We start from the raw sequence: 27480 nt of genomic DNA, 5'->3' as shown, positions 1-27480 counted from the left end.
GTATAGCTAATCGTAGCCCAGTAGCCAAGATTTGAATGCATTCGCTTTGCAGTTTCGTTACAACCATAAAATATAAAATAAATAAAGTCAGTATACAATATTTCTTGACGACACCGAGGTACCGAGCCTTTTATTACTAAATTAATTTTCATTTCTAGGTTCATGTCGGGCATTTATAAAGTTTTTTGAGCATCCCAACCATCCTAGCACCTAATAAAATAATTTTGAATTTAAGGTGTTTAAAATCATAAAATGCCAATTCATAAAATAAATAAATAAAATTCAGATTCAATTTCAATATATTATAGATTATTGTAATAATTCACATTAAACTTAATTAAAACTTATAGCCCACATAAGCTCCTCACACTCTCCAACTACTCTCTTAAAGACAAAGGCGCCTAAAGGTACTCGGTATAAAATCTCCATTATAAAACAATTGAACAAGATTCAAGTCCCATTTTATTATAAAAATCAAAATTACGAGTTATAATACATCTTTTCTCAATCGAACAATAGAAATCGATTATAGCACAATGACATTCTTGTAAAATTGTAAATAAAACATCATGGACATAAATAACAAAATCGGATTGTACAGCCTAACACTTGAGACACCGCTATTAATGATCTCGGAGTCACGAGAAACGGGAACCGCGCCGCGTCCGCGTCCGGGGCGTGCCGTATCACTATATGTACACGTACCGACAGGTATGCTCAGTCTCATCGCGTTCGCGCGTCGCTCGAGCGTCCGCTTCATGCACTCACCGCGCACTACTCCTCTAACACTACTCATCGGGCGCGGCGGGCGTGTGGTTGGCGACGGTGCTAGCGGGCACGGCCGCGGCCACCACGGCGATAGTGGCCGGCTGCGCCTCCGCCTCGCCCTCGCCGCGCTGCTGGCTGCAGTGATAGAGCACGTCGGCCAGCTCGTGCGCCACCTTCTGGTCGAGGATCTGCGACATCACCAGCGATAGCAGGCGCCGCTCATGCCTGCGGATCAGCGGCCTGTTCTCGGGGTGTTCCGCCAGCCGCAACAGCGTTGCCGCCGCGCGCCGCAACATATCCAGAGACGTGCCCATCGCGTCGGGGTTGTCTCTCAGCGCCGCCACGCCGTGCTGGTTAGCCACCCCTAGCGCGGTCTGCTCGGCGCGCTCGATAAATGCCACCAGCTGCGCCACGGCCGGGGCGTGTAAGGCTACTTCTCTCGCTGCTGATCCGCCAGCTCCCGCTAAGTAATGAAGTAAGTTGACGGCGAACTCTCTCACAACAGGCCGCTCGGGGCGGCATAAGTCACGAGCCAAACCGGCACACAAGGCTGCGATTCGGCCCCGCGGCGGAGTCGCCAGCACAAGGTCGACGTTAGCGTCCGTAACGCAGAGCTTGCACAGTGCTTCGAGCGCGAGCCGGCGCGGGGAGAGCGGCGAGGAGGCCCCGGCGGCCGGCGGCGCGTCGCCCGCCACCGCCGCCGGGCACACGCTCCAGTGCAGCAGCCCGTCCAGCAGCGGCCGCGCCACCGCCTCAGGCTGCCCGCCCAGCTCCACTCCGCCGGCGATGTTAGCGCAACACACCAGAGCGTCTTCTCGTAATTGAGCGAGTGTGTCCCACCACCATTCACTTTCACCACGCAAGCTGGAACAACACGCGTCCGCGTCGCTCTCGTCCTTAGCCGCACGCTCGTACGCGCGCGCCCTCGCCGCTCGCGGCGCGTGCTCGTGATGAAGTAGCAGCAATTTGCCCGCGAGTGCTAAGAACGCGCTCGACCGGGAGAACTCTATTTCGTTACCAGGCACGAATGTCAATCCACGTAGAATGTTCGAGAGCGCTATACAGCGCTTGGATATCGCGTCACGAGACTCGTTCACTAAATTGAGGCTTGGTTCATCACGCGTGTAGCACTCGTCTTCGTAATCTTCTAAACGGCGACGTTTCAGTACACCGGCGGGGTCGCGGATGAGCAGCGCGGGCCGCCGCTCCGGCTCGAGGTCCATCGGCTCCGCCTCCAGGTTGTCGCTCTCCTCGTCCTTGGTGTCGGTCGCGTCGGGCGCCTCCGTCTCCGGCTTCACCCGCGGCGACTCCACATTCGTTGTAGGCGGCGGCGGCGGCGACGGCACTCGCACGCCAGGCATCACCCGCACAAACGGCAGGTGCACGAACTCGCCGCGGAAGCAAGGCATCACATGAGCTGCACTGGCAATGTCGCCGCCGGACTGCCAGGGCTCTAACACGTCCTCCACGTCATCGGTGTCAGATTCCATGTCATCTGGAGCGAAAAGTTCCTCGTCTGGTTTGTAGGTGACGGGATGCCTACGCCGCGATTCTAACGTAAAGTTTTCACCATTCATTACTTGCACCCTGTCGGTGGGATCCGGTGGTTCAGCCTTTTGGCGTTTCTTTACAGGGGGCTCGGGAGTCTGCGGTGGCGCGTACCAGGGTTCGTTGTCAGGAGTCGGCGTGTCAAACATGTCGCTGAGACTCTTATGAAAGTGTTCAAGGAGTAGGTCTAGGAGGCCGGGCATGTGCTGTAGGCCGAAGTATCCGATGCAGTTGTCATCGAACAGCAGAATGTTTAGAATATCGAGCGCCCAGCAGGTCTCCGCGAGCAGGCCGGACTTGAGCGCCATCATAATGCGCCACGCGTCGACAGGCGCCACATCGGCCTTGGTGAGCCGCCGCCGCTTCTCGCCGGTAGGCACAGCCGCCTCGATGCACTCCGCCGGGAACGTCAGCTCCCGCTTGATCCCAGGACCGCCCGGCGCCGCACCCTGCACATACAAGTAAACACAATTGATAAACGTGTCGACAATTCACAATCTTGTGAGATAACCTTAGATGATTTAAACAAATTTAATAAATTAGTAATTTTGTCTCGTGGGCTTTAACGGTGCAGCAATGTCAATATCGGTATAAAGTGCTTGTGAATGTGACTCACAGCAGGGGGCGCGACGGAGGGCGGGTAGGCGTCAAGTCCCGGCGGCCGCGGGGCCCAAGCCGCCGCGCCCGGCCCCTACAACACACACACACGCACTCTCTTAGAGCACATACCATAGCCAGAACACAAATACTTTCAAACCACACCATTACATAAAATGTACGTGAGTGTTTCGTGAAATAAATAAAAAGGTTTGCTGCAATGCACAACGTTAGTGATTGTGTCTAGAAAAATGTGAACCAAGTGTGAAGTTTAATCGCTGTCGAGCGAACTAAGTTGCTGTGATATAAGTTCAGCTATTTAAGCAGCGGGTAGAGAGAGTTGGTTCGACGGATTGGAAATGAGTGCTGCGTACTGACCTGTTGGTAGGGCTGATGTGGCCAGCCAGCTTGTTGCGCGGCGCCGGCAGGCGGGCGCCAGGGCGCGGCCGGGGACTGCGACTGCGGCGCGCGGGGGAAGCCGCCGCCCCACGCGCCCCCGAAGCGAGCCCCAGCACCCCCGGGCGGCGGCCCGCTACCAGGCCCCGGCCCTGGGTATCCCTCCGCCTTGGCAAAGTCAGGGTGTCTTCTTGGCGCCCCCACGTTAGCCGCGCCTGGCCCCGGCGGCTTTCCGCCACCGTACTGTGAATGTCACGCACGCGTATCAAACATATGCCCCGCACGGCACCGACCAGACTTCTGTTCTAATTCTTTAGGTCTATGCGTCCTGCCACATTTAATTTCTTACTAAAACCACACTGTTTTGATATATAGGTCTATCTTGCATCACTACATACAACTTTTAAAATAAGAGAAACAAGACTAGTAAAATCAAACACAACTTGATAAAAATAAACTATTTGATGTTTTGTAAAGATATTTATAATCACACAGTTTGCACATGATTTAATCAGCCTCATTTCTAAAACAATGTGTAAAAATGGACAATATTATACTCGACGCCAAGACCATAAGATTTAGAACGTGAGGTCAATTTAACGCATTTGTCCGAGATCGCTGTAGGTAAACATTTTTTATTTTTGCCTCTCCAGCACGAAAAAAGTGCGTTTCGTGGGAAGTCCCGCAGCAAAATAACTTAATGATTTTATAGTCACATTTCCCGTAACTCAAAATAGCCATACAACTTGATCTGCAGTGTAAACTCACAAAATATTTATTGTAATATAATAGTACAGTTTTGTGCTAGTGCCATTTAAGTCGTTACGTGTTTGGGGAATCTAGCAGTAGATGTTTCGACATTTTTTTAGAATTTTTGTCATTATGGGTCGGAAGGTTATAAGATATTATTATTTTTAAATATTACTATTTAAAAAATATTTATAAACATTAATTTAATATTATTTACTAAAAATAATATCATATTTGGTAACCATAAAATGTTACTCCTACAATACCAACAACAAATAAACATAAAGTTAAGTTATATATGACCAAAGTAAGTATAAAATAAGATGGCGCGAATTAAATGTGAAATATTTTCTTTCAGCATTACTTTTTTGAACTATTTTTGTGATATATGGCGAAAAATTTGGAGATGCTGAATTTAGCTATAAACTATAAAAAAACTCACTGGCAGAGGTGAAAAGTAGTATACTTCACACAAGAGGAAATTTGTTTTATGACTCGGAAGGCAAAAGTTATGTTTTGTGTGGAAGTGCAGAGTTTATAACACTCACTACGCGCAGCAGTCTGCATATAAGTACTCTAGTCGCTACGCTCTCATAAGCGTTCAATTCTAGTCTACTTCGCTAGTTGGTGAATTAAACTCGCAACTCGGACACAAGATATAACGTTCCTCTCTTGTTGAACAAAACAATTTATAAATCATAAATACAAAACAAACCTGAGACAAATGCTTTAAATTATTTAGGTCTGCGTGAAAGAAATTATTGTTACACTGGCCGTGAACCCAAAATGTGTATGTTTACTTGAATATGATGAAAAATAACTTAAAATCGGTCGAATGCACTGTTAGTTCTCTACAAAAGTAAACCAACAGTTAGGTACACTCGACCGATCGGTGCCGCAATATAAAACAAAGCTTCTTCGTTAACTTACAGCTAAGCTTACATGATAACTGTGAAAGCATGCAAAATGATTTAGTGACCAAAAGTTGATCATAGCCACCACCACACACTCTAAACCTTTACTTCCATATTTTGATTATTTGTTAAATTTTGAAACAGCAAACGGACAGGTTTTGGCTGATAGTGCGGCGCGGGGCCTCGCGGCCGCCGCCCGCCACGTTGGAACGTCGGAAAGCCAATTAAACACACCGCAAGCCAAAAATTTAGTTCAACAAAAATAGAAGAAAATTAACAGTAACAGCTTTAAATTTTGTCAAGCGAGTGGGGATTATTCGAAAAAATAAATGAAGCCAAAACCACGAATGAGTTTGACCCTCACGTCGATGATCGTTAACAAAGTGTCGCCATTCGTGTCGAAACACTGCATCGCTTCTGCATAGTATTTACTATCGTTCAAACGCTGCGCTTTGAGCAATTATTAGGTATATATATAATGTCATAAAACGAATGGTAACATTTTTATGGATAATACAAACTAAGCATTTGATCTAAGGTAACTTTCTTTCGTATGGTGAAAAGTTATTTTAAAGAGTTATTTATATGTATGTTTATAATAAACAAATGCTGCTCAAAAACAAGATGCTCCTGTCGCGGCAGTAATGCTTTTATTTTTAAGTTTACAACAACACTCATTTTAAGTAAATGTATTCAACTGTAACAAAACGTCGAGCGTCTCGATGTTCGTTTTGACCAACTGCACACCGAAAGCAATTCGATGGTCTGTTACCAACTAATGCTCTAGTTTATACGCACCACTCCATGTCGAATCATCCATAGCAACATATAAATGCTTTCTACGTCTATAATAAATGTGGAAAGATCTATTTTTTTTTCTAGCCTGAACCTGATTGTGAAATGTAGAATTAACATATAGCAAGAAGCATTTTGTATGTTGCACTGTCTAGTACGAGAACGAAAATCGACGCGAACGTTGGTGAGGTCCGTGCGAGTGAGTTATGAGACCGTATCGCCAATGTATGGGGAAGCGGTGTTGAGTGCGTGGTACAAACGGGGCGTCCGTACGTAGGGTCTCGGGTTGGGCGGCAGCGGCGCCACCAGCTGCCGCGCGAGCTGCGAGCTCATTAGGTTACCGACAGACGACGAGCCGCTCGACATCTACACACCACCAAACAAACCGTCACACACGGAGCGACCACCGCGCTCATCTTACGCACCTCGCGATCCAAACCTCATGGCGCCATCATTCTCAAGCAACATTGGGCAAAATGCGACAACATTTCTTCCCAATCATAACTCGATCAACCATGACATTTGAATCACACAATGCTATCTGTATTTGAGGTTCTATTTTCACTAACAACAAGTTTAGAATCAATTATTAAGAAATAAACACACGATGGTATAGAACACGTCAATCTTATTGTGTAAAACTTGTGAGTTACTGAATGAACCTTTTCTAAACTAATGGCACTTCTGTGAGTGGGTGGCGCACTGTTGATGGCAAAGTTGAACTTGGTGTTCTGCTTTCTCTGTCGTGTGAAGTGTGTCAGCAGCACCTACCCACAGAACAGTGCGCGCCGTGGAAGCACAATATCGCATACATATACAATAATATGCTCCGTACATGCTAACCATGCAGGGCGATAGATACTATTTTCAGGCTGCATTGCTACGATACACATTCCAACCGTCGTCCAATAAGGATCTGTCTGCATTTAAACTTGTTTCACTATAAATATCAATGAAAGAATACAAATAGCTATGGTTGTTTGCATATTTCGGATATATTATATACTAAATGAAACATTACACAAAAAATGTCCTTCACAATATTATAACAATGATATACTTATTTTATTTCTCTATTTCTTAGAGAAAATCAGTCTCGTACGTTCAATGTTGATTTAGAAGTCTATGTTAATGTAATATGAATAAATAGGTTTTGTTCCATTCAAATTTATTGCATAACACAACTTAAATTCTGAGGCTAGAGATTTAGGTAATTGAAATACTAGCATTTCTGAGCGGAAAATATTTTCTTATTACTGTCTTTATTTTATAGTTTTTTTTTTTATAAACGATCTTTAAACTTGGCTTGAACTTTTGCTAATGTACCCGGTGCGTCAGAAACCCTAATATTACAACGTCAAGACAGTATTTACTCTAATCATTCAGATCACGAAAACACTATAATATGTGGCTAGTACATGTAGTGGAGCGTGACTCACCTCGTGCGGGGGTTGTTGCGGCGAATGCGGCGGATGCGGCGGGTGCGGCGGATGCTGCGGGTGCGGTGGGTGTTGTGGGTGCTGCGGGTGTGGCGGGCGATAGTAGTCGGGGTAGGGCTGCGCCGGCGGCGGCGTGCCCGGCGGCGGCGGCGCGCCTGCGCGGAACCCGCTGCTGCCGTACCCGCCGTAGCGGTACTCGCCGCCCGAACCATAGCCCCCTCTGAAACATACGGCACAAACGATTCATGACAAGTATTTACTGCTACATTCTATTTAGTATAAGTAGTTGAAAGTGCCACATTTTAAAAACCGCGTCCTATTTATGTGAATATTCGTAGTACCCGATAGATAATTCAAATTAAACCACTGTTGTCAATTTGACAAAACGGAATCAAACAGGCATCTGGTTTTAACATCATCATCATCAATTTAAGAGCCACGCTCTTGTCGGTGTAGCATTTCACCATACTACTTTTAACATACAAGACTTTATTACCTGTCCCCATCGGGCCCGTACGGAGGATACACTGGTCTATTGGACGGGTACGGAGATCCATATTCGTACCCGTAGCCTTGCTGGTAACCTGAAATAACAACACAACACCAGTTTCAGATCTGACACTAACAAATACTCTCAACTAACTACCGGTACAGGGATATACATATACAGTGACATGCATGCAGTGAATATGCAGTGTTAAAATATTATGTGAACATGCTATATGTACAAAGGACGATCTAGAACTAAATACAATTGTGTAACACAGCAAATGATTGAAAGACGGCCATAACAAGCAGATTACTTCAACATATACAACGAATTTAAATGAACTTCAATTCCGTTTATAAACAACACAGGGCAAGGAAAACATGGGGGAACTCTTTGAAAATACGAGAACGGATTCAACGAGAAAAGCAATAAGTCGTAGCGGAGTAGACGCTCACAAAAATATAGTTAATGGAGTTGAATACGAGCTCGGACGTTAGGTTAGGGTAGTGGGGGATACAAATGTGTGATGGGTTAAGTACCTGGGGGTCTCCGGGGCCCCGGCGGCTCGTCGAACGGGTTGGAGGCGGCGAGGTTGTCGCCACCGGGCCCGCCGCCTACAACCACATTTACGTCAGGTATGACCACCCGATATTCACGCTCACCTTCATTACATTGAGCCTCTGTTGTGCGACAAAGCCAGTCGACATTTTCTAATGGAAAAGCCGAACTGCTTCTCATTCACACATGCTCGAGAGCCGGAATTCGCATGCCAGAGGGAGCAACTACGCAACGTGCACTCAATGTACTATCAGCATTAGACACCCGATGAAGAGTATTATAATTATGCAATTTGCACGTATACATCTGAGTTGCAGCAGTCTCCTCTCTGGCAAACGGAGTCAAGTTAGGATTAGTAAGCGAAAATATGAGCTGAACGATTTGTTAGCTGTGAAGTTATCATTGGAAAGTTGTTAGAAATGAAGTTAGTTTCATGTTGCACAAAAAAGAAAAAAACAAGCACCGCGCGCTGGTACCGCGTCCTGTCTCCGGCGCGGCGCAGCGCGGGCGGCTAACTAGCTCTATCTAGCTCATGTACAGCATCAGACCCGTCCACGTCAAGAAACTGTCTCATCTCACTTACACGCACTTTACAATTATTACATTCCGTCTCAGATACAACGTTTACTGAGGGTGTTATCACACTTACACAATATGCTACCGTCAATGAAGGTTATAATCTCGATATCACTTGTGCAAGTATGGTAATAGTTAACATCCTGATTTACTGGAACTGATGTCCAGCTGTTGCTACATGATTCGTTAGCAGCGCAAAAGACGTTACTTGAGCGGACTGGCGGTATAAGTATATCTGTGCGGCCTCACATGTGCTGCTATGACTGTATACTAGCCTTGTCTATCACACTATACACAACGAAGCTCTCAGGGAGTGCGCATTACCATCTATACAACTCTCACATCAAAAAAGCACTGTCCCGTCGCGTACCATCACCCAGTTCTAGTAACTCAATTTATACCAAGTCAAAATGGTAAAAAGTATTTTTTTGACAAAATGAACAAAGCTCTTTAATACAATTCATTTGTTAGTACGCTGTTATTTTTCAATGGAGATGTTATTTCCATGGATGATATGTGGCCTTTAGCGCTGTGTAATGATTAATGAGGGTGATGTAACGGCACATTTAAACTCATTCGCGATTGCCGCACCATCGCTGTGCTTTAAACTCGCAATGCGCTTAGGCTTAGCAATAGAATGGCTGATTGTTCATTGGCACGGTCTGAACTTTTGTTTATATCCTGTGTCAGAGCGCGATGCGATGAGTCAGCGTCCTTCTGTAGTGGCGCAAGTGTCTTGAGAGAAGGGCTCACGCGTCATTAGACAGGGCTGATTGAGAGAATGGCACGCGACAGTACGTTGAACTTTTTCTACGGCTTAGTGTAACTTGCGCACTCCCCGGTATGTTTTTCTGTGATTGTCGAGTCCGGGTAAGATCTTACCTTGCGGTTGATTAGGTTGTGGAGGGTAGGGCGCGTACTGGCCGGGATATCCATCCATGGGCGCACCGGGCGCCGTTGACCCGCCACCAGGGAATGATTCTTGGGAATTAGACGACCCTGCTGCTATAAAAAGAAATCAATATGTAACCAACAGAACATCTGACGAAGAGCAATGGCGAGTTATTGGCGCCATCGACAAAAGACACATCACAACAAAGTCACTAATCAATAGACAACTTGCATCGTTTGTGTGAGGGGAGAACCGTTGTTTTACCTGCAGTAGAATTGTTGTTGGATTTGCCGCTCTTCTTCTTAGTGGAGGCTTCGACTTGGTTGATGATGGGCTGGGGGTCGATACCGCCGCGGTCGAAGTGGCACTCGTACGCCAGCAAGTTCTTGGTGTAGTGCTTGCGGAGCGTGTACGCGGCCGACGACGACGCGCCGATGCCGAGTAGACCCGCGATGTCCTTCCACGTCTTGTTCTTTGTCACCTGCAACCGTACACGCGTAGCCATGTCACATCACTAATGTTTAACGAAGATATAAATCATATTCAAAACTAATACAAATAGACCTCTTAATATCCAATACGCGGCTCACTACTTTTCGATTTTATATAAACATAAAAGTTCACTCGGTACTCTGTACTATAATATATGTTTTCAACTTTATAGTAACATATATAAAAAAGAACATCAGCTATAACATTTACACATTAATTGAAAGAATAGAAAACTAATATTATGAAGTCGATGGCAAAAAGCAAATAGTTTTTCAGTTTTAAAGTAATTTTCAGTGAACAACAGCGCACGAGTGGCCGTTTAACGCGCGAACATAAAGTGTGAAGGTTTAGTGTGGAAAACGCGATAACTCCGAGTGTTAACGAGTGGAAACCTCACCATGCCGAGGATTTTCTAATATTTTTTTGCAACGCGGCGCGCGGCGCGGCAGCGTACGGCGCTGGCGGCGGCCAGCGGCAATCTACTTTACAACCGCCTCTACATTGTACAAAGCGCTCTTTGCGAACACTCCAATGATAAAAATTTATTAACTATCGTTAAAGCCGCGCGCGGTTTATGGCGCCTATTCACATAAAGCCGCCAGTACATGCGCCGACATAAATCCTAGCTCAAGTCTATTAGTCTCAGTTGCGTACTACACGGCGCGCGTTTTACTAGCACCACTAATGCGATATTCAAGAATACAAATACACGGCCTTAAAACTGTTAAATTAAATTGAATTACACACTACTCGATTTATTTACATACTTCTAGCTTTTACGGCGGCAAACAAAACAAATTTCAATTTGTGATATCGAGCCCACTACAAATTGGAATATGCAAACAATTAAGCATAATTGACTTGTCTACCGCCCGCAAACCTTTAAAGATGGACAATCGATTGAAGGTTTATAATGCTTTCCTAACGTAGAGATCTGCTAAAATACTGTCAGTCTACCTACATAACACCGACACTGCTAGCTTTACAGTTTTCTGGTAGGAATTAAGAAGATTAAATAAATTCCCACTAACTGTACAGAAATGAAGAACTCGTCCTATAAAAGCATTTATAAACCTTAGGGCTATTATAGCCTAGTGTGGCTTATATCCGCTATTTAGCAAACTAGCTGTGTCGAAAGACGAACAGTGAAACATGAATAATCTTGAAATTAGTGTCTGATCATCTATTAATATCCTGAAGGCAACATTACCAATAAATTGCTGTGGGGATAAGGTGGTCCATTGGGTATTTGACTCAATACTAATATTATAAATGGGAAAGTGTGTGTGTCTGTTTGTTTGTCCATCTTTCACGGTAAAACGGGGCGATGAATTTATGTTTTTTTTTTTTGTAAATGAGGGTGGATGTTTGTACGGAGCAACCTGTAATTTTCAAAGTAGATAGCTAAAAATTGGTATGCGGACTAAGCCCGTCTAAAATCATCAAATACAAATACGACGTTTGCCCACTTTTATTTATGATTTCTCACGACAGTATGTCCATACAAATTTCATAAAGAATTTTTGGTTTTGACGTTTCATAAAATGTATGTCATTTGACTTAGTTGTCAAGTAGCATATTGTACTGTTCAATAATAAAATTTTCACCTCTCCAGCACGAAAAGGGTGCTTCCGCATAAAACTGTGAGGAAAAATGCGGCTCATCCACTAGACACAAAGTATCTTTTTAATTTTATACTCGGATTTTCCCTTAAGAGAAGGCAAAGATTGCAGAGTAAACTCGCGCGATTTTGTATGATATTTATTGGAATTTAATTTTATTAATTTATACCTTTTAAAAAAGTAACATTTAAAATAAATACTTGTAAACGTTAATTTAATATCACTTACTTATAATAATATAATGATGTTCGGTAAACATAATAATTTTTTATTTAATAAATTACTGATAAATTACGTAAAAAATAAAATAAAGCGAATCAAATGTTTTAATCCAGCATTACATTGTTTAAACTATTTTTGTGATGTATTATTAGTGCATCCAGTTATAAGGACAGTTGTCTAACTCCCAAGAGTTGGGAGAAAAGGTTTGCCATATTATAGGCTAAAACCAACTTCTCTAGCAGGTAGAGGTGAAAACTTGTGTTTTACACGAGAAGAAATTAATTTTATGTCTCATGCTTTTAAATTACTGACTGCGCTCAGTTGTCTATATTAGAAAATTCTAGACTGCTACTTTAAATTTGGCACTCGCGTATAAAACATAACTTATCACTCCTGTATAACGAATAACTATTGTAATTTTTATTTATCCGCTCATTCCTAAACGAATCGAACATATATATAATTTTGAGAAAATAACCACTATATTTCTTTTTCTATTCGCTACATGATAAGTTTCACAATCAAATCAAAACTATAATAGCATAGTGGAGTCATTGAAACATTTCACTTGTTATTTGCCAAAGACAAGTCCGACTTTGATATATTATTTAGGTGTATTTTTTATATTATTTATAATCTGACAATTTTTCAGTGTATTTTAATCATATAAAAATTCTTCTCATTTTATTCAACATTAAAAGTTATAAGTATAAAAGTTATTCTATACATTTCCATTTAATATGCCTAAAAAAATATTCTATCCATCCGTTCTAGTTCTAGGGTTTCAAAGAACCTTTGAAGGCCTGTAGCTTTCGAACCATATTGGGCACCCGGTTAGAATTTACACAAAATATGCATTTATTATAGTAGAAGCCGTTACATTCAGAATCACAAAAAACTTTAAATTCTTTTTACAGTTGAAAGTAAAGTTTTGAAGTGTTTTTTTTTTTTATTATAATATATGATCAAACTATTTAAGTGCATCAATGTATATATTTTTCTGATTTAAAATAATATAAAACATACACTTCGAAAAGAAAAATAATCAATATGAAATTGTTCCTGGCAAGTAAGAAGTATTTTATGTTCTATATGTTCTTTTTTTTTTTTCAAATTTAGCTTCTTCTTCATATCGGTGTAGCAAATTAATTTCGAATCAAAAAATCTAAAACTTTATTGCGCGTACTGATTATAGACGACCACACGATCAACATCCTCTCAATAATATTACTGAGGAGGCGACATAGAGGGCGTTGACAGACATATGACAAACGGCATTCTCATATATTTTTGACATTTCTGAACTTTTTAATATTAGAAAATGAAAATGAATAGAATGGAAAAAAAATCCTGAACGGATATCCTGAACCATCTATTTCTTACCCAAACGCCTGCTTTAAATCCGGGTGGATCGACGACTGAGATCATGTACGATAACTATAATTTGAATACAAACCTCGACGAATCCGCCGCGATCGCGCACTAGCAGATAAAGTCGGTAGAGGTCGAGCGGTTGCTTGGAGATGGTGGGGCAGGCGGCGATGGGCGTCCGCCGCTCCTCCATGAATTGCAGCAGCCGCTCTACCCAGCCGCGCCGCTCGGGAGCGTCGTCCATCTCGTACAGCTTCCCCAGCGAGTCCGACTTCTGGCGCAGAGACACCTCATCATACACCCATGCATTAACCACGGCTAGTGTTCGCCACCCCGCCGCGGCACCGCGGCGCCGACACCGACGTGCCCAGTTCACAACTAAACTGATAAAGTACCGGTCCGGGCCAAACAAGGTGCCGACTAGTAACGCCTAGAGACACATGCGGAGGGGCCAGCTCCACACGCGCCCTACGACACGACCACTCTGCTCACCTGCCACTCCGAGTACTTTGTCAGTTCAGTTGGCACAACTGTCAATCGCAGAATAATTAAACATGTCGACGCAAGCAATGATGTTTATTCGCCTGGCAGGCCATGTAACCCGGACATATTACGGCACGAGGGGAAATAGTTCTATCAGCATGCTCCTTGGTTGAGTATCATAATGAAATATAATACCCAAACAACAAGCAATCAGTATCTATTTGTACGTCGTGAATTGTAAAATTGAATGCAATATGTCTAATTTTCGCTTTACTTCCCCACCTGCGAACATTCTCAATTTATTATTTATACATTCGCTTTCCAAATTAGCACAGCTGAAATATATTTTTATACAATTAAATTCTTACACTTAAAAATGGGAACCCATTATCATTATTATCTGTGACTGTCAATCTACAAGTGCTACTAAAACGTATAAATTTAGCAACACTTGTGATTGCTAGCCATGCAGTTCATGAATTTGAAATATAAACTATTACATACTTATATACAGTGCAAATATCAAAACAGTGTTTCTATATTATATTGTTTAAGGATTTTGGTCATGCTTTATTTATTGAATGACAGCAAAACAAAGACGTCGAGCCACACCAAACTGTTTAAAGAAAAAATATAACCAAAAGTGATATAGACGTAGGTTGTAAATAACAAACTGCTAGATGTTACTCGCATCTACAAAAATAATGAACTTAGGAAATACACTAGAGCCACATGCTAGCACGAAATGTCATCGGACCGTTCCGTGTAGATGAATGACAGAAAACAAGTGAAAGGGGGTGATTGTTCATGGTAACCTTGTGAATATTAGTTGCTGGGGGTGTTTCTACAGAACAAACACATTCGAACTGATCCTCAGGAAGTTGAATGTGGCATCACTTTACTTAATTACTGGAAGCGAAAGGCCAACACCAAAGAGAAAAATTAGATGTAGCGGAAAGCGGGTACTTTATTATTATCGGAAGCTGAAGCTCGGCGGCGACCTATATCCATTATTCAATTTCCTTCTTGCGATGCATAAATATATTTTTAGTAAGTTACTTTGACAGAATGCATGTCGTAAATGCAGAAAGAAGATACGAGACTACCATGCATTACATCGGTTAAGTAATGTAATTATTATTCATCGAATCGAGCACTACACATGCTAATGATTTTTAACTTGATATAAACCTTTGATCTGAAGGACTCCGGTGGCATGTGACTGTTAAATACCTGAAATACATGATAGATAAAATGCAATGCCTCCCTCTGATAAACACTAGTGATTATTTCCATATGTAGCTATCTTATGTATGCGCTGTATGGAATGTTCGTGGAAGCGTTATGGAAGATTTCATACATTTCAGCTGGGGAAAGCTTTTTACAAACGGGACTTTGTTAGACACAAGTTCATCAAACTATTCAGCTACCCATTGCCGCTGAATGTACATTTACTGCTAGTATTTACTGTATGGGTAACATTTAGAGGGTTATTCATGAACTATGTACAGTACATATTAGGTTTTAGTTGACCACAACTGCCTTTGAACAGACCCTGCGAGATTATGTGGCAAAGTTTGAGAATTTCGAGAGACGACGCCACGAGGCGCAATATACGAATAAACTACACAGTTGTTTTGCAGAATGAAATATAGAAATTTTGAGGTAATTATAATTCTAGTGTGACGACGTCTCCAAGTAATAGTGCAAACTGAGGCTTAAGAGGACATCATGAGTGGCGGAGTAGTGTCTTTGAAGAAAATATTTGTGACGACTCACGGGACTAGAGGGCGGGCGCGGCCACGAGGACGGTGACGCGTCGTAGTCGTCATGTACCGACGAGTGCGAGCCGCCGCCCGGGGACGGCGACGGAGCCGCGCTGCCTGGCCCATAGTCTTTGCGGCCCTTCGGTGTGCCGCATGGTTCTTCCCCTGATGCTGGAATTGAAAAGGTGTTCATTAATATCTATATCCTGCATGTCAGCATAAGTACATTATATTTCAAGCAGTATGGCAAGGAGGTATAGTCGTACCTGCGGAAGCATTGCTGAGCGTGCTTTGTTGGCTACCCTCGTCAAGCGGCGCACCATCAGGTCCAGTGGTGACGAGCGCCGTGGCGGGCGCGGCCGGGCCGTTGTCGTGCGACTCGCCCGGAGCCGTCGGCGGGGGCATCGCACCATCCTGCGTGCCACCAGCCTGCCCCGGCGGACCCATGTGACGACCCTGTCCCGGCTGGAACGTGAACACTTACGTCAACGAGGAATTTACAAACAACGATTCAGTTAAGAACGAAACTGGATGAAATGTAATAGCCGAAGAATATGAATAATTAAATGGTACCTTTAGCGGCGGATAGTGCTGTGGAGGATGCGGCGGGGGCGGACGATACGCGCCGTACGGATACGGATGGTGGTTCCTTGGAGGGTACCCGTAGGACTGCGGCGGCGGGTAGTGCTGCGACTTGTAGGCCGGGTGATGGCCGTAGGGCTGCGCCACCATGGAGCCGGGCGGCGGCACTGGGCTGGGCGCGGGTCCCGGCGGGCCGCCGCCGGCTCCCCGCGCCGCACCACCGCTGCCGTCGGGCAGCGACGACGACGTTCGCGGCGGCATCGGTACGTTTTGGGTGCCTGCAACAAAAAAATCATATGTTAAGAACTTTGTCCAAACGAGTGCAATGTAAGACTGCAAAGAAGTGAAAAGATTATGTTTTATATTGATATACTGGTAGGTATATCTAAATTTACAGATGTATATACGGATCCCAGATACCTACAAAGACTATAGAGCGACTCGCACGTTGAACAATGTGTTACAAGTGCACTGTTGTTCGCAGCCGGCTCAGCTGATAGTGTGAACGGTGGTGTGTAGGTAGATAGGTTAAATTGAGAGTGCAAGCAAATGCCTGTTCAGCATGTGATCGATCGGGCTCGCTCTTCGCACACAATTTGAATAATACGGCTAACGATGGGCCCGACTAAGCCACGAGCGCATCAATCGAGGGCGGAGAGACGCAGCGGATCACTTTCGTTTTCCGTCGGCACGTGAGCCGCATACACCGCAAGCCTGCGAATTCTCGATGCACTTTATTGCATCCGTATATGTGCATACGACATGCACGCAACGCATTGACCGAGGCCGAGATACGAGCGGCAGTGATTTGCGACGACGAAAGTGGTAATGCAAGCTTTTATGTAGGTCGATTTGGAGTTACGCGGTTTATGTTAGTGTTACGTGAGAGTACCTGTACAGTATATATGTATCGCACCGACTGTCAACGGCCTGGGAAAACTGTGCGTCGTTAGATGCGAGCGCTAGTCGCGGGCGCAAGCGCTGGAGCGCTGTTTCCGGCGATTGAAAGGGATTTCGTCGGGCGAATAGGAATAAAAAGATGAACACGTGCGAGGGTCGTCATGTAATCTCATCAGCGGCCATTATCGGTCCATTATATTGTGCCGGCGCGATCAGACGCGCGGCAGACTGCGGGGCGCCGGTGAATCATAGATAACAGCGTGCCATACGCGCCCACCTATACACCTATTTGTTTACGGCGACCTTTAATGACTGCAGCCACGTAATGGGGTCGTCCCGGCCCACATTCGACTGTCACGTAAAAATAGCATTCAAAGTGACGACACCGCAATTAGTATGACGAGTATATTATTTTTTATAGCAGTAAAGTTTTTGATAGATTGCACAAATGAGAATGGATAAACAAAACTGAAACAGGAGTCAATCGATACTTTGGAATGTCTAACGTGCCAAACGATGCAAGAATGTCAGCATAAGCTGAACGTTATTGATAAAGGTTTCAAAAGCATTATCAATAGGTACGGCCAAGTTCGACATTTGGAATTAATGAGTCGGCGGCGATGGCGTCGTGGCTGAGAACCCGCTCTGTCAAGGGCAGCGCCTGTCACCGGCCCGCCACGCACCAACCGAGGTCTTTACTTTCCCACCACCTTAACCGTACAATTCTTAAGCAACTCAAACCCTATAGTCATTATGCACTGTTCAAGAAAACAGACGTAATAAAAGTTATTTAATTAAAGAAAGATTTCTTCGGAGCGGTTGAGTTGCGTAACGTAACTTTGTAGAAACCGCATAAAATAATGTTGTGCAATACCGAGAAGGTTGTGTTATTAAATTCTAGCACCGGCAACTACTGCGTTACCGCATAATAAAGGAGCCTTAGCAATTTCCACGGCGTTAACAGTTTGATATGCAGCAATAACCAATATCACATGTGCATCTACATGTGATATTGGTTATGCGGGGCGGCGGTATGTGCGGGTCGCCACGTCCGCACGACGCCGCCGCCTCTGCCGCCAGCGCCCGCGGCCCCGCGCCGGCGCATTCCGCGCGTGCACTCACACCCACGCGTGGCCAACCTATACCGCAAACAGTTGAGATAATCACAGATAACAGTGACCATTCCATTTCTGTATCTGTATCTCTAATATTAATCTCAGCAAATGGTCACATCGGCAAACATTTCTTTTTAATTTGTATAAGAACTTGCGTATATTTTCCCAATTTTAGTACAATTACACGAATTTATAAACCTTACATTATAATGCATGGTTTATTTGACTGGATAAACATGCACGGATTCTACGTGTAGACTGTTTATCTCTGATTCAGCAGTATAATTAAATTTGAGAAGTCACGGACACCCGCTACTTAAGATAAAACGTACATCGACCGGATGCACAAACCCTACTTTAGCTAAACTCGATTGTATTCAGCGAAATCATCACACAACATTTTAATTTATTTAACAACATGATGCATGTTATTTTTTTACATTCTGAATTGGTCTCTCTTAGTCCACTAACGGGCGCACTTCACAAAAAGAAATTCATAAAAATTATACTTATTGAGTACCTTCTCAAGCGAACATGAAAGTGTCTTGGCCAGAGCTCCTTTGAGGCATAACAAACACAAGTTTCGGAGTCGAGTTTCCTATAAAAGTATAGCATCCTGCAATATTTTATAATAAAACGAAAGACAGAACACAGTGTCATTCCAACTTGCACGTTGTGGGTTCCGTACTTAACCCAAGTCAACTTGATTCGACATTATCCGATATTTGGTTTTGCTTTCCGTTTAAGAACATTCCGTGACATTCCGACAGACAGCAAAGCGACATCAATAGGACTACGTTTGCCTCTCAAGTGCCATCAGTAATCACCCCAAATATTACGAGTAGTATACTAATTCATTATCTAGTAATAATAATAATAGTCATTACAGGTACAGGCCTATTGCGACATATGTAAACAATATAATATTATATAACAAAAAACAATCTCTTTTCTTTATAAATAAGTCTGTAAATCATTAAGATAACTAAAAAAGATAACTATTTTTTTAATAAGTGAACCTTAATTTAGTATCACTTAGGTTATTTAAAATAATATCATGTTTGGTATTAATAAAATATACTTTATTGCACAAAATCTTTTCTCGCTGGTAGAGGTGATAATTTGTATGTTTTACACGAGAGGAAGTTTGTTCCAAATCTTGTGTTTTTAAAATACTGACTGCGCTCAGTAGTCAACTTTGGTAGTTAGTACTTTAACACGTTTACTTAGTAACTGAAAATTAGATATCAACCCCCTACGTGCAATGTTATTTTCCGATAAACACATTAGAATTTATGTATATAGACACACTATGGAAAGAAACAAGATGCATGTCCCATATGTGGGACGTGCACGTTCGAGTTTCAAATTTGTTAAACTCCACACTCGCGTTTAACACTATTTGATATAAAACATTGGTTTCTGTAGAGACGACAACCGACTTTTACAACGCTATCCAAACGTCAATTGCAAATAAAGGACCTGCGCTACTCGCTAGATTGACAAATAGGTCGTATTGATTTACTGACTCTAAACTAAACTACTCGCAAACATAGCAGGTTTCGACCTGTTTCATTTCAGTTTCGGTGGTCGAGTGCTAAATTGCTATATGGTGTATATTAAAAATAGTATGTAAATTGGAGGCAAAATACAGAATAGCAATGTGGCTTATGTGGTGTGGTGGCTGTTACGAATTGTACCATGCATATTTGAACGAGCAAACCTCACAGTCACGACGACTGACGACGGAAATATTGCTTGGAGTGGAGCTCGACACCATGACTTTCCAAATACTAGGCGCTAATTCCGCTGGCGATACTTTACCTTATTAAACCTTATTAAGAAAATTATATATTTTTCTGATTTTACCAAGAAATATGTTAACTTGTCACGTGCATAATTGTTTTGGAAGCATTGTAGTATAATTAAGACGAAACTAAATTATTCCGACACTGAGGTTTTTTTATTTGACAAGTGTAGCATGTGTTTCAAAAGTAATAGGTATATTTCGAACCATGCAAAGTTTATATTGTATAGGTAATGTATAGTTCTTATACAATTTTTATCACGTATCATTAGCAATGATGCTAGTGATAAGTATCTATCTTCCTCTATAATGACAAACATCATGGCCTAATTCTTTGCCCATGCATAATATACGTACCACTGTTAAAAGCACATGCCTCCCCCTCAAACACCCAAGAAGCATAATCTACGTGAACGTAAAATATGCTCGACTTTGACAACGCACGCAGCTGAGCCACTACGTCAACCAATCGATCGTATTGGCTGCGTGTGTGCGCAAACATTATACACTGTTGTTCTATCAGCGTTTTCATTTACACAATCAGCGACAATGAGTCCAAATGCCAGCTAGTTGGAGACTTCATTTAATCACTGGACCGTCTAAACAGTGTTCAGTATAAACAGAGCATAGACAATCGCGTTAACAAGAACGGCCTAGTTGGGAGCGGCGTCACGACGTCGGTGTTTGTCGACCCATTTAGCGCTCAACGATAGACACCCGACTTCGATGCACAAACAGTGACTGCATGATGATTAGCTCGACGTCGACTCCATCACAGCATTCCTTTTATGCAGTTTTATATTCTAGACTTAATACAATCTCGCACGTAGGTATAGTACAATTTAATGCGGTTTATATTTTTAATCAGAATATAGAACGATTTCTTTTATTAACGGAATGTTGACGCAGAAATCTAATTTAAAAAGCCCCAGTTTTATTCCCAGTTTCATTCTGCGTCCATAATACAAAAGGTGTTGATGAAATGGGTTGGAATTCCGTAATATTAGAAAATAACAAATTGTTGTAGATTACTTTGATTACATATCAGCACTCGCCTGCTGGAATGTCGGGATCGACAAGAACCAGTAGCTTAAATTAAAAAAATGATTTATAAAAAAATCTATACAATTTTAAACCATCGTAACGTTTTATTTGATCCCGGGATTTCTGTTGTCAAAATAAATAATTTCAAGAAATCGCTTGCATGCTTTCATAGTCTTTCGTGAGATTTTATAAGGTTTAGGTAAATAATATCCCGAATATCCGATCACTACATAAAACCCTCATCCATTCTATATCAGTAATAAGATTTTACCTAACGTACTAAAATGAAAGAATAAATACTTTTCCACAATTCTTAGAATTATTTTTTACGTCGAGATAAAATTCCTTTCATAACATGGAAATCTTACGTTATGTTTGTGAGAATACAACATAAAGTGAGCAAACCAAGGAAGCTTAAGAAATTCATTGACGGATTTAATCTCGTTTTCCCTTTCGATTGTACGATAAGAGGTAGTATTGGAAATAGGGCGCGTCTTATTTATATGGGTATATAGGGTGGCGGCAGGCGACGGTGGATGTGTATACTTGGAGCGGGCAAGTCAGTGAGGTCGGGGAAAGAATGATCGTACCATTAGCCGAGGGGGCAGACGGGAACGGGGTGAATGGGCTGTCGAACCTTCCGGTGACCTTGACTCGGCAAGATTTATCACTTTTCCGGCGTAATCTGAATACAATTAGGCGATGGGCAGCGGCCGGGCCGCAGGTCCGCAACAGGTCGCTGCCTTAACAAAAGCTCCTCTTGAGTCTGCTGGCTCATATTTCTTGATCGATTTTCCTTATCAAACTAGATAAAACTGCGGGCGTCGGGAATTGAACGAATTCGGAGAACATACGAAACATTTATGTCCAAATACTGGCTACGGGTTTCCTGTTGACTCACGCCACTTTGAGCAGTGTAATTATTTGAAATGCAAATGCATAGAATAAGGAATAATACTACGTATAGAACGGCCGCTCCCCACCAGCGGCTAAGCTAGATTTACCTCGCCCTCGAACATAGTACACTATGTCTTTAATAGTATGGCGTCAGACGTCACACACACAGATGCGCGTGTACGATAACGTCAATATGTAGTGACTGTCTAAAAGGAGGTACTGTTTTGTATGAAGTGTCCGGGGTGTGGTAAAGGCCAGGTCGTTTTTTTTTTTTAATTACAAACCAATTGTTGATATTTTCGGAAGAAACTTGTCAAGGAGGGTAAGACGAACGTCATAAATAATAATAACGACCTCATCGATCCTTGCACAACAAAAAAGTATTCAAAACAAACCACGACGGATCGTTTACGTGAAAACGATCAAAACAAACATTATGGTGGGATCGGGGCAAAAAGCGTTTTGTTTCTTCTTTTTTTTTTTTCATTAAAGTGGGAGGTTGTTGGCCTTGTCAAGGACGCGCTGGCACGTGGCTGCAAATACATAGAGGCATTTGTGTGACGACAAGCACACCTGCCTCTCACATAAGCACTATACAATCCCACCGTTCTTGTTCGTGAAGCAGGAACGAGCGATGACTCCCGGCATTTATGTAAAGCAATGAACTTTCATGCCAGTTCTAGTGTTTCTACCATAGACAATCTAGTATGCACAATTATTTGCCGTAAAATGCATTTATTGTAACTTGCTTGCGACAACTTGAAACCGAGAAAAATAATTAATATAAGCAGTAATCATTGTAATCTAATACGACCAATGCGACAAACAAAGGATACCTCTATAAACAAAAATAGCTGACTAAGTTTCAGTATAAATATAGGTTTCGAGTGTCGCGCGACACTGAGAGTCAGCGTTCAAGTTGGCTCCCTCGAGCCGGCCTTATCTTAGTTGATGGCATTCCTCTGCTCGGCCGTCGATACGCACGACGGACGACTGCGAAACGCTTTTAGCGCGCCCGTATACTAAGACAGCCGCGCCACATACATTCAAATACTACCTAAAGCGATCGATACAGAGTCCAAAATTCCACGACTACGCCGGTAAGTGTACTTTGTGTAAATTAAACCTTATAGGTCGAAAAATAAAGTCGTTTTCGAAAGTCACGTTGTATGCGAGCGTCAAACAATACGCAATTCACCTTCGAACGCGTCGGGTTGTGGTATTGCGGCTTCATTGTGTTCAAATAACGATGGAACTTGAATTGGAAACGAGTACAATGCGGTCGATAAACAGGACTTAATTTTTATTTATAGATTGATAAGAAAACAAGCTACCTGATCTAAGTACTACGTAGTACTCAGGTACTAGTAGCTAGTATGCATCAATCAATCAATTGCTACTAACTCTTTCGTTAAAGTTCATGTTATTTGTACTTGTGTCTTGCGGTTATTGATGCTGGTATGATAACCATTAGGTAGTCAAAGTGAAGCAAAATCACTTCCTCTTTATTCAAAACTCATTTATTTGATAGTAAAGGATTTTTTTTATACCATCGACAAATTAAATTAGAACAGAGTACTTTTTATTGAAAGTTTTGTATATTCCGATCGAGTAGTTAGTTTTAATTTCCACGTGCATAGGTACAATAAACATCTGTCTTTTTCCTGGAACGCTTCGTCTATAATTTTCTAACGCGAGACTTCACATACATATTCCGTTTGCTGTTTGTCGAGAGTCGAGAAGCCCGACGAGCCGAACGGTTGACGTCATACAGTCATGTTAAGCCTTCACCGCGGTACCAGCTCGGAGCAAACTATACACCGCCGACGGATACAACGCTGTATTTGCCTTCACTGCCAGTTGGCTGGTGGAAGCATACAAAGCGTTGGACGCCGTACAAGGCGAAATAGCAGCGGCGCACGAGAGGCAGAATAAAGGAGTATTGCGGTCATATAACCGGTATTCGAGACTCGAGCGCGGTGGCAGTCGCTGGCCCGGTCTATAGCGCGATGTTTTGAGAAAGCCGCGTTCGGCAATCGCCAACGTTAACAAAACACGACTGCTTTGCGGTTACCGTTCCTTCGAGCCGGTATTTGGTAAATTGCTTTTAACGTTTATCATTGGACACAAAATTGAAACCGCTTAATAAAATACGTACCTATAAAAAGGCATTTTAACAGCTCGTTATTTGGTAAAAAGAAAAAAGACTAAAACCATAAACTTACAACCAGTATAAGCAACGTTTGGCTATCATTATGTACAGTCTGTTACATTATATTACAAAAGGTCGTGGACTCGTCGTATTCTCGTTCAATTTTCAAAGTATTGGGTCTTGACTACCTGTGTAGAGTACATAAGGACACCTATATAGGTGTAAACGAAAAGGGTTTTGGGGAGTGAATCGTCCCAAGTTTCATGAATGAACTTGTAGTAAAACTCTAAAATCGGATAAGTAGGCGAAAGTACATGTATATCAAACAATTCGTGACACTGGGTGTACATAAGATGAGGTGGGCCGGGGGCGGGTGAACTCGTCAAGGACACTGCGAGGGAAGCCCGACAACAGCGTTTCAGAAATCTTTGCCTAGATACACGACGATAACGTGATATTTGTATTAATCCCCATATGGTTACGATGGGCCCCTTGCATTGACACTTGTTTTAAAAACGAAATGGACAAGCCGACATTCAAAGATACTTCTCTTCAGATTAAACTTGTGGCAGATAGTATCGGCATTATTTTTATTTGCAGATTAATTAGTTTCAATTTCTTTATATTTTATATCGTAGCCGACGCTTTGAGGTTTGAGGTGAATTGGAAGGTCCTGTTTTGCGTGCTCGCCCCGACGGAGGGGGTAAGTTTTTCACGAGGCCCTATATACCGCGACCACCCCGTGGCTCGTACATAAGGTGGGCGGTGGGGGGTGGATCGCGCCCGCAAAAGGGGCAAAATACGGCGTACTCTGAGCGCCCGCTCTATGTGGGTCAATGTCGGGAAAGCCCGTGTCTGCCGGTGACGGAATATGCACAACGAATCTGATCAACACGACTGTGACCAAACAAAGGAACCGACAATATCCGCCCTACAGTATATAAACCCTTATCGCCAGGGAATAAGGTTCAAATTAGTCGGGATACATCTAGAAGAGGTGGATGCACTTATGACATCAGCTGTTGTGCAACAGGATGCGTATTCATTGATAGATGAATTGTGTCAAGGTTTTTACTACGAGCTACTTCAATGAAATCAAACGAGTGAGTAGCTGCGGTTTGCGCTAGTTCAAGACATTAACTTTTACGATTGCTACTGGTCTTACTTTTTCTTTGGCTTAGAACTTCCGGTGGTTGTAGATAACAGGGCAGTTTTAGAAGGGGTGGTGTTAATGTAGGAGCGTGATTCTTGTTCTCATGTGGGGTGTGATGTCAATGAGCAAACCCATTAACCCCTTTGTTATGGTTATTAGTGAACCACACAACTACATACTTACTTAAGAAAATATAGCATGTACCAACTTAACGTGTCTTCCGAAGCACGGAATCATCTTACCTTTAGACAATCGGGTGTTCAGCCTGCTATGTCCTAAACAAACTTGGGATTACAGTGACATGTGACATGTATGTACCAGGAATTGTACCTGGACCTTTCATCCAGGTCGAGGGTGGTTGGTGGTTGTAATGATCAGAGCAGTCTGCAATGTCGAATGATGTGACATTTCCCCACCGAGAATCGACCCCGGGACCCGCGAGATTACGAAGTTGGTAGACTTACCGACAGCCGGTGACATGGATCGAGAGCCGCTGGAGCCGGTGGGGCTGGGTGTCGGCCTCAGGTGCGGCGTGGTGGCGCGCCCGGCGCTGCCGCTGCCTCCAGAGTCATTGCTGTTCTGGCCGGTCAGATCCTGCAACCAAACATTACTTGTTATTATCATGCTAACACCACGGTTGGTGTCGTTGGCCATCCCATCACACGCAACCACACGACAGAAGAAGAATATGTATGCGCAGTAAAAAACAAAAAGTAATTAACACCAACAGCCACCACTTCTTGTCATCAACCAACAACAACAGGCGGCAAGCACGGAAACATAATATACAGTGTATCTTGGAGGCAAGTGATAAATATGTTGGATGGAGCATAGAAACAGAAAAACAAGAATACTTTACAAATCTATTTCGAAGTTTTCATAGAAGAATGTGCTTGGATGTCTTGAAAGATGTTATGATGCAAGTGCTAATAAATATATGTGTATAGGTGATTGGAAGAAGAGTAATTCTTTGAAAACTCTACACAGTCATGATATAAACACCAAACACAAATAAACTTTTTCAAATGCAGCGTTTCTTGACTGTTCTAGTAAGTTATTAAATTATACAAGAGCTTAGTTTCAAAGTTTTCGCTATTAAAGGTGTTAATAGTTTATACTAAGAACACTTTGCCGCACTCCTGGAACTTTCAATATTTTTTTAATTTAAGTTAAATACTGATAAACAAACCAAGTTACCAAGAATATTCATATTGAATAGATTACTTTACACACTAAACACCCATAGTGAGGTAATTTGATTACTGTTGATTACAAATTGCATGTGCCGTTGGTTGCTATTAGCATACATTTTATAACTTTATCAAAGTTGCTATAAAACGTAATTGCACTGAGTCTAGTTAAATGATTCACATCGCAAACGTGTTTCCAGTTCAGCATAACTTATTTGAGAATGCGGCAAACTTTGTAGACTTGATTAGACTTATTCAGATAGTAAATATTACAAGTAATGATCCAGTATAAACAGGCGTCGTCCAAATGACGTCAACTGAATATAAGAGAAGAGAATGCTGATACTAAAACAAAAATCATGCACGTCTGAAGTAATCTCAGAGAGTGTACTTGTTATTGTAACCAGCATGTGCAGTGGAGTGGATGTGCCAGCAGTAAAGGAGCTAGGTTGCACAGGCGTTCAATGGCTAGATGAGCCGCCTTGACACTGCAACCTCCGCAGTCAGACCAACAATAGCGCGGCTGAGTCAACAGTGCACGGTCACTTGCGGTAATCTCACAATAAAACGACGCCTGGCATCCCCGCAAACAATACTCCTTCAGATACAAAACAAAAACACTAATTGCCAGTTCCTGGAATTACACATTCCAAGCTTCCATATAGTTATTCCCAAAATGTAATTCAATTAAGCATGTTCTGACAATATAAACAAACTCAACAAACAACTATTTCGACAATCATATGATAGTACATACCGTTTCAGAGCAGTGAACGCCGGCTAGTCGTAAATCAATCGATAGGCCCCTTTCGATTATAACGAACAACGGTATATGCGATTAGACTGTGTTCACAGTCAACGAGAACAAACTGTCAAACGAACGCGTACAAATGTAAGGCTTTTTCAACGTTAAAATCTCGCCATATTATAGAGAGAGCGGGTATACGGCGCGTTCACAGCG

General features: G+C 42.7%; 1 protein-coding gene across 9 annotated transcripts in view; it reads right to left on the bottom strand.

Moving 5' to 3' along the window:
• Window positions 1-281: 281 nt before the first annotated feature.
• Window positions 282-27480, bottom strand: part of LOC126380284 (trithorax group protein osa) — a 95033-nt gene continuing 67834 nt past the window's right edge. Inside the window, exons 5-19 of one of the 9 annotated variants that reach the window (XM_050029576.1) lie at window positions 25794-25923; window positions 16253-16539; window positions 15946-16144; window positions 15693-15850; window positions 15105-15146; window positions 13516-13704; window positions 9988-10204; window positions 9714-9836; window positions 8237-8311; window positions 7704-7791; window positions 7208-7427; window positions 6042-6134; window positions 3292-3552; window positions 2933-3007; window positions 282-2765 (exon numbers count right to left, since the gene is read on the bottom strand). In XM_050029576.1, the coding sequence (XP_049885533.1) occupies window positions 789-2765; window positions 2933-3007; window positions 3292-3552; window positions 6042-6134; window positions 7208-7427; window positions 7704-7791; window positions 8237-8311; window positions 9714-9836; window positions 9988-10204; window positions 13516-13704; window positions 15105-15146; window positions 15693-15850; window positions 15946-16144; window positions 16253-16539; window positions 25794-25923 (4134 nt within the window). In that variant the 3' untranslated portion in view covers window positions 282-788. The remainder of the gene's footprint in view (window positions 2766-2932; window positions 3008-3291; window positions 3553-6041; window positions 6135-7207; window positions 7428-7703; window positions 7792-8236; window positions 8312-9713; window positions 9837-9987; window positions 10205-13515; window positions 13705-15104; window positions 15147-15692; window positions 15851-15945; window positions 16145-16252; window positions 16540-25793; window positions 25924-27480) is intronic. The other 8 variants (XM_050029577.1, XM_050029578.1, XM_050029583.1 and 5 more) reach the window with 8 other exon arrangements.

The sequence above is a fragment of the Pectinophora gossypiella genome, chromosome Z, assembly GCF_024362695.1.
Source record: "Pectinophora gossypiella chromosome Z, ilPecGoss1.1, whole genome shotgun sequence".
NCBI classification, from domain to species: Eukaryota; Metazoa; Arthropoda; class Insecta; order Lepidoptera; family Gelechiidae; genus Pectinophora; species Pectinophora gossypiella.
Note: the sequence above shows the minus strand (reverse complement) of the source record. Positions and strands in the feature narration are given on the sequence as shown.